Below are 15,129 nucleotides of genomic sequence, written 5' to 3' on the forward strand. Positions count from 1 at the left end.
CCCAGCTCTCCCAGTTCACCCAGTCACCACAGCAGCTCCAACACCCAGTGCCGCTGGGAGTGTTCCCAACTTATGCAGGAGGTTGGAGCATCTTCACCAGCTCCAGGCTGGGACATACAGGTGCTTTTTCCCCCTTCTCTGCACTACCTAAATAAAAAAATAACTGTCCAGAAAGCCACAGAGTGACTGTTTTAGAACCAGCCCTGCCACCCCCTCCTGGAAAACAGGAGCAACCGTCCCTGGGATGCCAAGTTGTGCTGGTGAGGGTGGAGCAGCTCCCCCAGGCTGTCCTACTCCATGGCCATGCCAAATGTAAGGCAACAGAAATCACATTCTCTTGGGGGTAAAAAAAAAAAAAGATGTTTTTCAGCAAAATTGCTCCAATCCAATGTTTTTATCATCAGTGTGAGGGACGTGGGGACAAAGGGGGACAAATGAGGCAGAAGGGGAAAAAAGCAGCTCCCAACTTGTCCATCTCTTTTAGGTGTGTGAATGATACAAGTGGTGATCAGTGAAACAAAATTTCTCTTTAAGAGCAGCTTTGACCAAGGATGAAGGCAAATAATCTCTAGGAATTAGAAGGGGTGATTTTTCTACGCTGGCAGGAGCACAGCTGGGAACACCCAGCTTTGCCTTCCCCACTCCTGCAGTGACACTTTGTAGCTCCCCCAGGGAATTATAAAACTGCATTTCCTCCACAAAGCCGTAAACCTGCGTTTCCCAGCGCTCCACCTTCAAGATGCTGCGGTTTTCCTGCTGCTGTGCCACAGGCAAAGCTCCAAACCGTGGCACAAGAGTGGTCTCTGGTGGAAGGACATTGGATCTACAGCACTGATCCCAACTCAAAGCCCTCAGCCCGAGCCACCACAAGGCTCTTCTGCTGGAACACCACGTCAGCCCCACGCATCATACCCTAAAAAGAGGGTTTTCAGGAACACTTTTGGACTTTAAAACCAAAAACGGAAGAGTGGCTTATTTTGGGGTAATTTTTTAAACGTGGAGAAACTTGGAGAAGCTGTCATCAAAGCACTCAGTCCCACTTCAGAGCTGCAACACACCAACCAACCTTCTGAGAGCAGATAAGGAAGCAAGAAAAGATCAGGAGTAACAGCAAATAGTAGCTCAGGGCAGTGACACCACTGCAAATGTGCAACCCCTGTGAAAACATGAGAGCTGTGGTTCTTCCCCCAAAGTCAGGGTATCAGAATTGGCACTTGGAAGTCTGAATGCAGCAGAAGTAGCACGAGATGATGGACAAAAATCTCACCTTCCAAAAATCCAGAGAAACTTTAAAAACACTGCAAAAATCTGACCACCAACGTTCCACAGACCTGTCCTTGGAACTCGGAGTTTGATCAAGACAGACACAGCAAAAGTCCTGTCAGCTTCAAGAACCTTTGGACCAGGACTATAAACCAGGAAACAACACAAGAGATAAAGTCAAACAGAGAACAAATGCAGGAGGGAAAAAGAGCCAAAGAAAAGCAGTAAAGTGATGTCAGACAGCTGTTTCCATGGTTCTGTTTGCAAGCACAACAAGCTGTGTTCCAGGGTATTTATCCATCAACTGGAAAGAGCCCAGCAAAGGTTCTCAGAATTCCCACCTGCAGCAGGTTGTTCATGGACTGGACAAAGCAGCATCAGGAACCACAGGCAGGTCAGGACCTACTCAGCCTCGGGTACCAACAGCTCGATGCTTCCAGAGTTCAGTGCATCCCACAGCAATCCCTGCTCTCAGCTGCCCCTCCAATCCTAATGCAGAGAAAGTGGAAAGGGGCAGGGGGAGAAGGAAGAGGCCTGTTGGAGCCATTCCTTGATCTAACCACATGAAAATCCAGCACACAGAAGGTACAGGGGAATCCCCTGCAAACACCATGATGGCCTTAGAGGAACTACCCTATAAAGACAAACACACATGAAAGTGGTCAAACACACTATTTTTTTAATGCAGATTTGTAAAATCTTAGCCAAGTTTTGAAAATTCAGGACATTTCATGAAAGCATATTTGGTCCTCTCAAAAATCTCCTGTCCTCCATTAAATACTTCACGGATAAACAATTAAGCATACATGGCACTTTTAATTAGGAAAACTTGATATTGCACATGATACCACAAAATACAAAAGCCTGTCTCAGCAAGTCATTCCAGCAGTGTTATCAATTTTGTTTGGATATCATTGACTTACACAAAAGTTTTCATTTTAGTGCATAACATGTGCCCTGCTACAGAGTAAAAACGGACCCAAGCATTTTTAAAACAAAGAGGAAGAAGTGGCTCCTGAAGGAACACAGAGCCTTTTACCACTTAGTCAGCACCAGCCTCCTTGAGGATAAAGACCATTCCTACTGAAAGATGACTGTCACATCACCTGGCAACACGAATTCCAAAGCAATGCCTAATGGGAAGCTGATCGTATTTGGCTGAAAGGCTGAAACATCTGCCTGTGCTGCTCCCATTCCACAGCCTCCTTTCACTCTTTCTGGCAATCAAACAAGGGAAAACACGATGGCAGAACAGTTGTGCAACTTCATCACAGTAGTGGAATTCTCTGAGGAAAACTCTGGAACAGATTCTGTGCATAACACTGGGCTGGACCCCTCCCCTGGGTCCTTCAGAAGGCACAAAACACTGAGAGGTGATGGGAAGGTGTAACACAGACACTCAGAGCTGAATTGGGAGTCAGGGACAAACCAAGACCTGAAAATGCCACCACCACACCCAGGGCATGTCCATCCTGGCATCCGCTACTCCATGATTTTAGCTGGCTGCTGTGAGATGCTGTGCTGGGCTTCCACACTACCAACACTTCTCATTCCAGAGCTGGATTACAAGTCCTGGCCCAGGAGAGGATTTCAGAGCCCAGACATCTCTGCCTCCTGCCTCCCTGGGCGGGCAGAAGTCCTTCCCTCCCTTTATCCATCCTCTGCACTCCCTTAGCCCTGCACAGACCTGAGTGCACACTGTGAGCACGGGGCAGGAACCAACACCCTGAGCCTCCCCCAACACCTCTTGGGATCACACCACCTTCAGTTCATGTGTTCCTTTGAAACAGGCAACTCAGACATTCCAGTGATATGTTTGCAAGTCCAATTCTCCAGGAGCTGGAATTGCCAGCTGCTCAAACATCGAGGCAACCCATTCTACTGCAACGTTTTGGGAAATTTTAACATATTTCCCTCTCCCCCCTCCAACTCTTCACCCCTTAAAACAACACAATAAGACTGAGAAGACTTGATTATTCAATTTTTTTTGCTTGAATGAAAGATTCAACTCTCATGGAATAGAAGATTCAACTCTCATGGAATAGAAGATCCTACAACCAAGTCCCTGAGATATGTCTGTATATTAAAAGATTCCAATAACCTCTCCAGCACAAACTTCATATTTATTAGAAATGTTTTGAATTGCAACACGTGGTTTATGAAAACCAATGCTGTTGTAAGAAGGTGAAAATACAGACCAAGTTCGTCCTTGTATTTAAGCTTCAATTTAAAAAATAATTAACCCAAAAGTAACATTCTGCTACTTCAACTGTAGTCAAAAGTTAAAAACATGTAAGCAACGGGGAACCACTGGAAAAAAACCTGTTATATTCAGAACAAGTTGTTTTGGCCTCAGTTTTTTGCCATCCCTCAATCTTTTAACTGCCTCCTTCCTGAAGGTTCACAGATGATATTTTTCCAGTATCTTATAATAAAAAAAAAGAAAAAGGGGGGGAAATCATCTCTTTGTAAGTGGCTTTGGGTTCCTTTGTATCTTGCAACCAGCTCATTAGAAATACTGTATCCATCTTCCTGAGGAAGCTCAGTTTCCCCTGCTAGTGAAGAAAACGTAAGGCACTAACACATCAATGCTGTCAGGAATGTGAAATAGTTTGTTCTTCATGTACTGTTACAGCAGTTCTTAGCAGCAGTCTCCTGAAAAGGCACTAAAACATGGCAAACAAGGAAACTTTGGGAACTTCTGCTCAGCTGAGTGCTCAGCTGCCTGAAAAGCTGAGTGGCTCTGCAATTTCCCCCTTCCCTCCCCCCATTCCCTTACAAAAAGGCACCTGGATTTGTTTTCTCACTGGTTTCTATAGCTACAGGCTCTTGCAACACTGCAAGTTCCACACAGCTGTATGAGGGATATCAGACTATACCAAGAGCTTTTTACACCACCACGAGTTATCTTTTCAAGACTAAATGGAGCATTTTTGTTTCAGCAAAACCCAGTGGGCTCCTACCTGAGTAGTACTTAAGGTTGTGTATTGCTAGTCAGAATAATTCTATAATTCAACTTGGTGTAAGAAATTGCACTTCCCCATTCCTTCCCCAACCCCGAGATCGCTTCAAATTAAATAGCAGACCCTTCTCCAGAGGGACATTTGTAATACAGCTACAAAGAGGTAGCTAAGTGGCACATGCCAATTTGCTTTCTTTTTCTTTTAAAACTTATTCAGCCTTCATTTGCAACAACATTTTTCATAGGAAGTCTTAAAACAAGAGATCTCTGTTCAGGTGGCCTGTGAGGTTACCACAGTTCAGAAGGTTGAACTCGATCTCCCTTCATGTCTAGAACTGACAACAAGCACAGGGGATACCCAGGAGACTCAGTGGATGCAGGTGAGTAGCTGAAGGGGGAGGAAAGTCTGCAGATAAATCCCACACTCCTCCTGATCAAGGTTTCTCTGGAGAGCCCCTCAGATCAGTCCCACCATCTGATCGATCTGTCTCATGTAGTTGCTCTTCAGTGGCAGCAGGTACCTCCTCTCGTCAGGAACTCTGTTACACTGTTGACAAAACCAGAGTATTCTTAAAAACTCCAATCCAAAACCAGGCAAGCCTACCCCTGCTGCAATCCTCTCAGCAGATTTCCTCCCAGTACAGAAAAATTGTAGCTCTTTTTGTCCCACCTTCCCCTCACTCTTCTCAAACTTCCATCGCAAACCCCATAAATGAGCAGCAAGTGTCTCCTCAGTGCAGGCTGCAGCTCCCAAACACACAGCACAGCTTGTTGTTCAACTGAGACCTCCTTCACTATGACAACTGTGAATGTTTAAAATAATGCTCTTTTTCTGGAGGACTGGGGGGAGGAGGAAAGGAACTCTCCCAGAACCTACCAGCAGGGATTTAAAAACATTGTTCTGTAACCTGGGCTAGTGGAGGGTGTCCCTGCCCACGGCAAGGGGTTGGACTGGAAGATCTTTAAGGTCCCTTCCATCCCAAAACATTCTGTCATTCTACAGTTAAAAACAGATCTCTTTTGGCTGGTGATTGGCACTGGGGCCATAGCTCTGTGCTCAGTTGAGGCCTGGCTAAGAAAGGTCACCTTTACAGGCCTCAAAACCACTCTGAGGAAATAAAAACTTCATTTAAATGACCTTCTGCTTTTCTCCCCAACAGCAATAGTGGAAAATTTTAAGGGTAAAGAAAAGGGGAAGGGAAAAATAACTGGAAATAAATTAACAAAGGAGAAAAAATTGCTGCAAAATATTCCAAAGGGAACAGGTTTCATCTTCAATATAATCACACACATGATCCCAACCCATTCACTCAGCTGCTGAAAGTGCTTTCCACAAGGGAGTTTCTTAGATATTTAACATTTATAAAGGAAACACTGCAGAGCTCTACAGTAACACTTCCAAATGGCTCTTTTTCTACTGCCTCACCCTTCCCCAGCCCCCCAACAGGACCAGCCTGTGCATTGCTTACGTTGGAGCTGAAGTTGCCTGCCTTCAACTCATTGGGTTTGGTTTTCTCTGCGCTGTCCTCTTCCCCAGGGAGGATGTCTTCCCACAGGGAGTTCCGAAAACGTTCATCCACAGACACAATGTGCCCCTCAGTAGTAAACATAAACTTATTTCCAGATTTATGCACTGGATTCTCTTCATCAAACAACTAAACAAGAGATGGGAGAGACAGGTATAGCATGTGTGCAACATCCTTCACATCCCAGAAACAAGTTAAAAACGCACACAAAAATAGGTTTTAGTGCTAAATAACGTTAGGGCAAATGGAAATAAATAGTCTCAATGCAAGGGAATGATTTTAGCAGCGAAAAATCAAAGGGGAGCAGAAGAAAAACTTCTCACGCAACTTAAACTGCCCTTATTTTTCTAAGCTGCTCTGTGCAGGCAGTTCTAGGCTGGCATCCACTGTTCCTGCTCAGTCACAGATTTATTTGGTTTTCTGCACTAAAGGAGATTCAGAACAGCTCAGGCAATGTCAGCCCAAATGCTTCCTCTTGTGACTGCCAAAGCCCAGTGGGGAGAAACCAGAGGCTGCTGTGAGGCAGGACAGCTACAAGCAGCCATTTGGCTCAGAGCTGAGCAGCACCTTCCTTCACTTTGCTCCCTCCTTCCAGTTTCCTCCCACACGACCTGCAGCTTCTCCAGGTTCAGGACACCACACCTGGGCAGCTGCCAACCCTCAGAGACTGGGGTGAGATCAGAGCTAGAGGAGCACACTGATACCCCCCAACAGCTAAACCCCTCCCTTCCCCAGAGCCTAGCAGCTTCTCATTAATGATGCCCTGCCTTGAGCCCAACTGTTTCTAATTAATAGTCAACAACCTCCTGCCTCCTCCCTCTGCCATGGTGGTGCACAGCAGCCTGGAAATGAAGAACATACACATACCAGGTACAAATATTTACAGGTTTCACTGAGAAAAAAGCTCTCCATTCGATCTTCCTTCGTCTTCTCTACCACGTGGTGCAACGTGGCATAGCCACACCTGCAAGATTTAACATTAGGCTGGGTTTAGTTCCCACCTATTCTGCTCTCAAAGTGCTCCCCAGATACTGCTTTACTTCAGACCACTCCAGCTGTCAGGGGTGAAGTTCAAATGAAACAAGTCTCTTGCACTCCCTGATTATTGGTTCTGGTGTTCTGATGGGTCTGTAATCATGTGAACCCCACTTAATTGCAAGGTTTTAATAGTCCAACAGTTAGTACACGTTTGTCTACAAAGTGAGTAAATTAATAATAATGAATTAAAAAAAAAAAATCACTGTCTTCCCTCTGAGTCTAAGCTCAGAAATGGAAGCTGCCTTAGAGGTCATCCCTCCAGTTTTGCTAAATACCATGGGGCCATGAGGTTAGAAATATTCTTGAAGGATCCATGGGAAAAATCCCAGCTACTATTTTCACCAGTTTTTAGCAACTGGTCATCAATAATACATTTTCAAAGGCACTTATAAAATTCTGAATGTAAAAGTTGCCACTGGACCATAATTGCACTTTCAGATGGGAAAGAAATAGTTGCCCAATAAATAAATCATCAGTTGTGGCTTTCATGGAGGGTTGGGTTTTCTGGTTTACCTACATGTGGCAGACTGGATTCTATATAATATTTGTATAATAAAATGTATATATATATAGCAGTGAGAGAAGACAAAGAACATTGAAGACTGACTTTGCTTTTGTATATTTTTCCAAACTCTGCAGAATATCCATTCCCACATGAAGGTAAAACGGGTTCTTTGTGGCCTAAATAAGGAAGACAGACAAGAGTTAGAGTCAGCAGTTTTGAAATCTTGTAAAAATAACACTTACAACAAAGGCCTCGTGGTACCAGAGTCTCGTGTATCACTGCAAACTTATCTTTACAGGAACATGACTTGGATTAGTCTGTGCAAGCTTCTCACATTTGCTCTAGTGCAAATCCTAGTAAAACCTGTAGTAAATCCAAACTCTTTGATAACTTTCTGGTAGCCAGTTATTGTAGTTTACTGCATCTTCTGCCAGCTGGAGACTGTGCCTGGACAGTATTGCAAGGAATGCTATTACATTTACTTTCACAATTTTGATAAAGAAGTCACAAGTCTCTGCCTTGTAAAACTCTGCCAGCAGCTTTTTGAAAAAGTTGTCTAGTCTCATTTTTGCCTGTCTTATAAAAAAGGCTATTTTTGAGGCAAACAGCACAACAACTACATTGCACAACAACCTGGTGCCTGAACAGAGACCTCCACATAACAGGCGGATCCAGAGGCACCAAATTTCATCTGGCTGGAGGTTAAGGGTGGAAAAAGTGCCTTCTAAACAAAACCATTTTTGCCAAACTGTGATTTGTAATGTCAGAGGAGTCAAGTACCTGATAGAGAAGATACGTGGACTCCACCAGCTCGGGCCTCAGAGGGTAGAAGGGAACGTCGGGCGCCTGCAGTTGCCAGTTGTACCTTTCTGGGAGAGCTCCATAACGTTTCCAGATGGCATAATAAAAAGCATGGAGACAAATAGCATCTTCCACATCTCCTATCAACACCTGGGTACAACAACAGCCATAAACATGCCTGTTAAAGCTGCAAGCCAGCAAATCGCTCTCTGCTCTGTATGAGAACGCGGCACAGAATTAAACACTCCCCTCATAAGAGACAAAAAAACCCCAACCCCCCCCAAAAAAGCACTAATGTATTAATTCCTTTGCAGCAAAAGCTTTAGCAGAGCTCAGCCTCACAGCACAGAATACAAATGCTGAGGTTAAATGAGAGAAGTGTAAAGTATCTCCAATCTAGCAGAGCACAGGCCAGGGCTGCCCACATTGTTATGCTGACGCAGAGGCTGAGCTGACACTTATCACAGCAGCCAGATGCAAACTCACAGATGGAAGCTCAGCTCAGAGCTGCTCCGACTCACTCCCAGCCCAGGATCAGAACAAGCTGAGATCCCTCTACCTGGTGTTGAACAGAATGGAAGCTTACCTGCAGCCCAGGAAAAAAGGCTTGCAGAGAGTCAATCCAGGTGTTCATGAGCTGGCCCGTGTACATGTTCACGTTCACGTACAGGGGAGGGTCACCCTCACCTTCATTGCAGGCCTCTCGACTGCCAGGAACAGGAAGGACATGTAAATACTCTCTATTCTAGAAGAACACAATGCATGTTCCACTTCACAGCTCTGCCACCAGCAAAGACAGAGCTTTGCTGGTGGCAAAGGAGCCACGGATTTACAGTGCTGGGCTCAAAGTAATTTTGAAAAGAATCAAAACATCAGTCATGCCCTCAGAAAAATTAATTCATAAAGGTATGCATATCAAATCCTAAAGTTTTGTCCGAAGAATCTCTATCAGAAAGAGCCAAACCAGCCAATTTAACACATCTCCTTTGCAGTGCCATAGCCTTCTCTCAGCCTAACATTTAAAAACTGGGACAGGAACCAGTTTAACTTCCCTGCACCCACAATGCTGCACAGATCAGCTGAGTAAGGAGTAAAAAGAGCATTACAATTTATTTCCACTCTGACTACCATGGAAATAAGGTTTTCTTTTTTAAAGAGAAAAAAAAGAGAACACAGATTTTCTAGGGCATGACACAAAGCATTATATCCAGTCTCTCACATCTTGCTGGAGTATTCACTGCTTAAGGAATGGATGCTGAGATGAAATAACATACCCTCTTCTTAAGTGGTTCTGGATGTTCCGATAGGCATCGTTGAACATCTCCAAGTCTTCCTTTTCTCCAAAGAGGATGTAGGACTTCAGCAGGTACTCATAGAATGAATCTGACCCTGCTCCCAATCCACTTTGCTTTCCAACCCAATGGCCAGTTTGGATATTCACAACATTTCCTTTCAGAAGAGACAAAAAAAGTTTAGCCTGCAGTTGCCCAGTACACCAGAGAAAGATCATCATGAGTCAAGACTTGGAAATATTACGTGTTCAGAAAGTATCGAGGAGGAAGGATCAAAGATTAACATCAAAGTGTTACAGTGGATTCAACCAAGGAACATCCACAAGTGCAGTTGTTTTAAGTACTTTTAGTCATCTGCCAATCTAAATTATATGAATGGGGATACAAATCAGCACCTTCAGTTTCACTACAAATTTATCTTTGAAAACCTGTGCCCTAGGGAGTCATTCAGAGACTATTTTTCTCACAAAGTGCCACTTGATCAACACAAACCACAAATACACAAGGAGAACATGACTGAAAAGCTACAGAGGAAGCAGATGGACAAAGCTGATGATATAGAAGAAACCTGTAGCCTGATGGCACGAGACTGAGGCAGGTTAAACATGGAGCCAGTCAATACAGCATCACCTCAGGGATTACCTAACAGTCCAGTGTTATTGCTCCTGAGGCTCCAGAGGGCCTTGACAGCTCTCCTGGCCACCCATTCAAACGTGGAGTCACCAAGCAGCCTGCTGAGGATCCCAAACTCCACCAGCAAGGACCCAGCTCCTGCTGTGCACGTCTCGTTGTGGCTGTCTGCAGGAACCCCCTTCTTCAGGTTCACCTGTGGGCAGGTACAGAGTGCTGAAGGGACAAGGCTGGACCTACTGCAGCTGTGCTCACATCCGCACTCTCAGATTTATTAGAAAGCCTTCTCACTAGTTTCTGCATAATATATAGCATGCAATGTGTACAGAGATAGGAAGGCAACATACTGGTGCTTGTTCAAAAAAGTTTCCTGTAGAATTCCTGAAATCCATCTTCCCACCTTATAACATCATGCTCAGAATGGGAAATCCTAATCTTCCTACTCTTAGACTTGCTAATTCTTCCAGATTTCAGTCCATTTTTTCATCCTTTCCACTATATATTCAGGTTTTTCAAGGGTGGTGCAAGCACTGCTCCCCCTCAGTTCGTGCTCTTGAAACCAAGGGCTTCCTCACTGAATGCTCCTCCACTTCCCCACAGAACACAACGTTGAAGGGAAGTTACACCACCTTCAACTGCTTTACCTGACTTAGAACAGAAGTGAAAATTCATGTTTCTACAGCCTGACAGGTCTGGAGGAAAAGCAGTACTGCTGTCCCCAGGAATTAAAAGCAGCCAGGCGAGTGCTAATTGTAGTTTTACAGTTTAGGGTTGTTCCATTAGAACTGACATCCCTCTCCTTGCCAACTGCCTCTGCTTAAAACAGGAGGATGCAGCATCCAAGAATACCACAGCGTTGAGTATTCAATGAGCATATTCAATAAAATTACAAATTCCAAGGCCCATATGACAAATATTTATTTATGAGTTTTATTGTAACACAATTGTCTCAGTAGCAAGTCACCAATAAAGTCACATTCCTCCACTCTTTGTCTTTACAGTGTTTCTTTTTAACTTTCTTAATGACAGTATTGTTTGTTGCTGTGTGACACAGGGAATGCTCCAGCCAAACAGCACAGAAACAAATGGTTCCTGACCCAGAGGGAACAATAAACAGAGTGAAAAATCAGCCTAAAGAAAACATTTACTACACATAAGGAGTAGCTGAAGTATTGCCAGTGTCACCAAAACTTAGGGCAGGTTCCCCTCATCACTTTGAAGTAACTCTGAAAAGGTTCAATACCCCAAGTGCACAAAAAGGGGCACAAATTCCAGTTGTTGGACAGGTGAATCACTGCTCTGAGCTGATTTCCTCAGGGGGGGTGTGCTCACTTACCCGAGGGTACGGGATCCCAGTTTTGGTGTTCTCAAAGGCTGGGAGCAGCCTCACAGCCAGGTCATGAGCCAAGTGCAGCAGCTCATTGTCGTAGTCCTTGATGGTCATATCACCAAAAGGCTGCTTGCTGTCTGTAATTATGATATGTGCAGACAGCAGGCTTCCCAAAACCCTACGGGAAAAGGAAAATGCACTTTTTTTAGTCTGATCTGAACCCAGTTGTTCAGCTAAACCCTTACAGGTGTCATGTTAAATAGAATTATTACTTTGTGCACCTTACAGGCACTACAGAAAATGATCTGGTTTTCCCCCCAGCACTAGTGAAAACATGTAGATTCATGCTGCTTGTCAGTCACACTATCCCAAAACCTGGTCCTGCAAAATTCACCTAACCCAGCAGTTCCTTGTAACAATATGCCAAGTGTATTTAGGAGTAAAGACCTCCCTGGTCCTGCAAATGGCAGGAAGGTTACTATATAAAGTGAGTATTCAGAAAAAAAGAAATCCTATCAGAAATAAAAACTGTTTAAGACACTCAGAAAATGAAACCATTTAAAATCAGACAGTATCTAAACCCATTTCCAAGGTAGACAGGCCCGTTTTTTCACGTGAAACGAAAGTGAAAGTGAGAAGTCCAAAAAAGGAAACAAAACCAGGGAAAACCCGTGGCAGGGTTGTTTGCTGTGCACAGATCTGAGTCTCTGCTACAGAGCAACAAGAAAAAAGCAGAGTCTGCAAGCCAAGCACAGGTGAGACAACCACTGTCTCACTGCTTCAGGTCACACTGACTCAGTAGAATTATGGAAGGATGGAATATTTTCTTAGAAGGTTAAGGAACAACTTACTGGATGAATAATTACAGAATGAAGTCCACCAAAGACATCCTTATCACTGATTTTACTTTGAATTACACACACCAAGTCTTTAACCTTGTTACTGTTTTAAAACTGAAACTTAGCACAATGTACCTGATTGTTGCCTCAAAAACTTGGACTGTTGAGTCTTTATCAAATGAAACTGTGTCAATCACCAACTTCACTGCCTTCTGGAATTCTGAGGAGTTTCCCATTACCTTTAACAGAAAAACAAAGCTGTTTTGTCTAATTGTTGCTTCAGAAGAGGGTTGGGGAAGAGAATAGCAAGTTCACATCTTAGACCAAGAGTCAGATTTAGCACAGGAGTGTCCAAACTGCCTGAACTATTCATTTAAGACTTAAGTTCAGCTGAAAACATAACACAACCTGCAGAACAATGAAGTCTGATTTGATGTTTATTTGATCAAAGGTGAGTCCAACTTTTCAGGCTTCTGACCCAGCACTGCTCATCCAGGGGCTCCCTCGGGCCAGTTTTCTACAGCAATTCATTTCCACTGCATCCAGAGACAGATGTAAATTCAGCCTGAGCTTCAAGGAAGCAGGAATGTGGAAAGAAAACACAGGTCCCTGCTTGGGTAAGTTCATGAAAAGGCTGGGTGTACAGGGACCAAAAGCATGTGCCAGCTCTCCCCATTACCCACTCCCAGTGGGAAAGCATCATGTGTTAGATCTGAGCAGATGAGGAGCAAAACAGGCTTCCCCCATGCAGAAGTTTCTCAAACACAAAAAACTCCAGGAACCATAAGGTTTAGATTTGAGAAAAAAAGGTTTGCAGTGCCCCAAAAGGCCACTGGCGACTGAGGACGGGAAGGCACTGTTCAGCCACACACCATCAGCCATGTAGCACAGATCCCAAAATATTGTTTCAGTTAAATATTCCCTCACTTCTGCTTTCAGTTCTGCTCAGCACTGCCACGTTCAAGCAACTGAGAGCTTCTCACTACTGCTGCCATCCCAGAGTAGCAATGGGCAGGGTTTAATAACTCAAAGCCACCCCCTGCACCACAGGAGAGACACACAAATCACATGGATCCAGCACATCAGTGAGCCCTGACACTCCAAAAGGCCCAAAACCTGCCTTGGCTGCAAAAATGAGACTAATGAAACCTAATGGGGTCTTCTAAATATGTATAAGGAGTTCAAGGAGGGGGCTCTTCCTCATGACACCACACCACTGGTACTCCTGACATAAAACTGAGTTCAGGCCCTCTCTGCCAAGCAAAACAACCAGAGCTCTTCCAGTCACCTTGAACAAGACAAACTCTCCTCCTGACGGATCTCTCAGCAGTGCACACCTGACCCAGTTCAAATCCACCTTTTCTGAGCACCAGAGTGATGGCAGTATCCCTAAAGAGCTCTCACCTGAGCCTTGAGGAAGAGCTCCAAAATTTCCTCTGTCTCTTTTGGAAATCCCTACTGACTCATCTCCAACTACTCTTTATTATCTATGTGTGACACTGCTGGCTCACGATCCAGCTGTTTGCTGCCACACACCCAGCACCCCCTGGCCAAGCCTTGGGGAGCACCCACAGCCCAGGCAGGTCCCAGGGGTGTCCCTGGCAGTCCCCCCAGCCCAAGGACTCACCGCCAGCGTGTCCAGCGCGTCGATCAGTGTCAGCGAGTAGTTCCCCAGCACATCGTTGATGTTGAGGTTGGAGCTGGAAGAGCAGAATCACAGAATCATAAGGGTTGGAAAGGACTTCTAGAGATCATCCAGCCCAACCCCCCTCCCAAGGCAGGGTCACCTGGAGCAGGTGACACGGGAATGCGTCCAGGTGGGTTTGGGATGTCTCCAGTGAAGGAGACTCCACACCCTCCCAGGGCAGCTGTTCCAGGGCTCTGACACCCTCCATGGAGAGAACTGCATTCCAGTACCTGAAGGGAGCCGACAAGAAAGACATAGAGGGACGTTTTACAAGAGCCTGGAGTGCCAGGACAAAGGGAAATGGCTCCACACTGACAGAGAATAGGCTTAGATTAGATACTACCCCGAAGTTCTTGTCTGGGAGGGTGGGGAGGCCCTGGCACAGGTTGGGCAGGGAAGCTGTGGCTGTCCCATCCCTGGAAGCGTCCAAGGCCAGGTTGGACGGGGCTTGGAGCAACCCGGGTTAGTGGAAGGTGTCCCTGCCCATGGCAGGGGGTGGGACTGGATGGGCTTCGAGGTCCCTCCCAACCCAAACCGCTCCGTGGTTCCCGCTGAGATGGGACTTCCCGTGTTCCCGTTAAACGTCCGCCACTGATCGCCCAGCGCTGGGAAGAGCCCGGCGCCGCCCCGACAGCCCTCGGGGGCATTCCTATGGATAAACGGATGTCCCAGCGCCCCGTCCCCCCCGACACCCCCGGCAGCCATTCCTATGGATACGTGGGCGCCCCAGCCCCGTCCCGGTCACTCACGGGTCCCCGCGGTCGGGCCCGCGGCCGCGGCAGTGCAGCGGGTCGAGCTCGTCCCGCGGGAAGGCGTGCTCCATGTAGCTGTCGTAGCCGAACACGAACATGCCGCGGGCCGCGTCCCGCAGGCGCGCCCGCAGCTGCGGGGGGAAGGCGCGGCTGTAGCGCCGCTCGTACTCATCGCCCCGCGCCGGCCCCCACAGCGGCGCCGCGCGGCCCGCGGGCAGGGCGGGCGCTGCGGAGCCGGGCCCGGGGCAGGGCGGGCGAGGGTGCAGGCCCAGCCCGCGGGCCAGCGCGGGGAGCAGCGCCAGCAGCGCCTGCAGCCCGAGCCGCGCCAGCAGCAGCCCCAGCACCACCGACCGCCATCGCATGGCCGCCCGCGCATGGCGCAACGGCACCGCCCGCGCGCCGCCGCGGCCCCTTTAAGAGCGGAAGGGAAACGCGGGCGGTGAGCCGTGAGAGGCCCGCCCCCGCCGCGCCGCTATTGGTGCAGACAGAGCGAAGGTGGGAGGG

The 15,129-nt window shown here is 46.6% G+C and overlaps 1 protein-coding gene across 1 annotated transcript; it reads right to left on the reverse strand.

Moving 5' to 3' along the window:
* Nucleotides 1-1,922: 1,922 nt before the first annotated feature.
* Nucleotides 1,923-14,987, reverse strand: EDEM1 (ER degradation enhancing alpha-mannosidase like protein 1). The gene is made up of 12 exons (XM_027746436.2): nt 14,623-14,987; nt 13,814-13,886; nt 12,322-12,425; nt 11,354-11,525; nt 10,030-10,213; nt 9,370-9,544; nt 8,682-8,802; nt 8,075-8,245; nt 7,397-7,470; nt 6,619-6,715; nt 5,695-5,880; nt 1,923-4,772 (listed from the first exon to the last, which is right to left on the reverse strand). Exons 1-12 carry the CDS (start codon nt 14,985-14,987, stop codon nt 4,683-4,685), a joined length of 1,812 nt encoding a protein of 603 aa, XP_027602237.1. The 3' UTR covers nt 1,923-4,682.
* Between the last annotated feature and the right edge of the window lie 142 nt (nt 14,988-15,129).

Source organism: Pipra filicauda, unplaced genomic scaffold (genome assembly GCF_003945595.2).
Source record: "Pipra filicauda isolate LSUMZ 115617 unplaced genomic scaffold, ASM394559v2 scaffold139_size1960392_pilon, whole genome shotgun sequence".
Lineage (NCBI taxonomy): Eukaryota > Metazoa > Chordata > Aves > Passeriformes > Pipridae > Pipra > Pipra filicauda.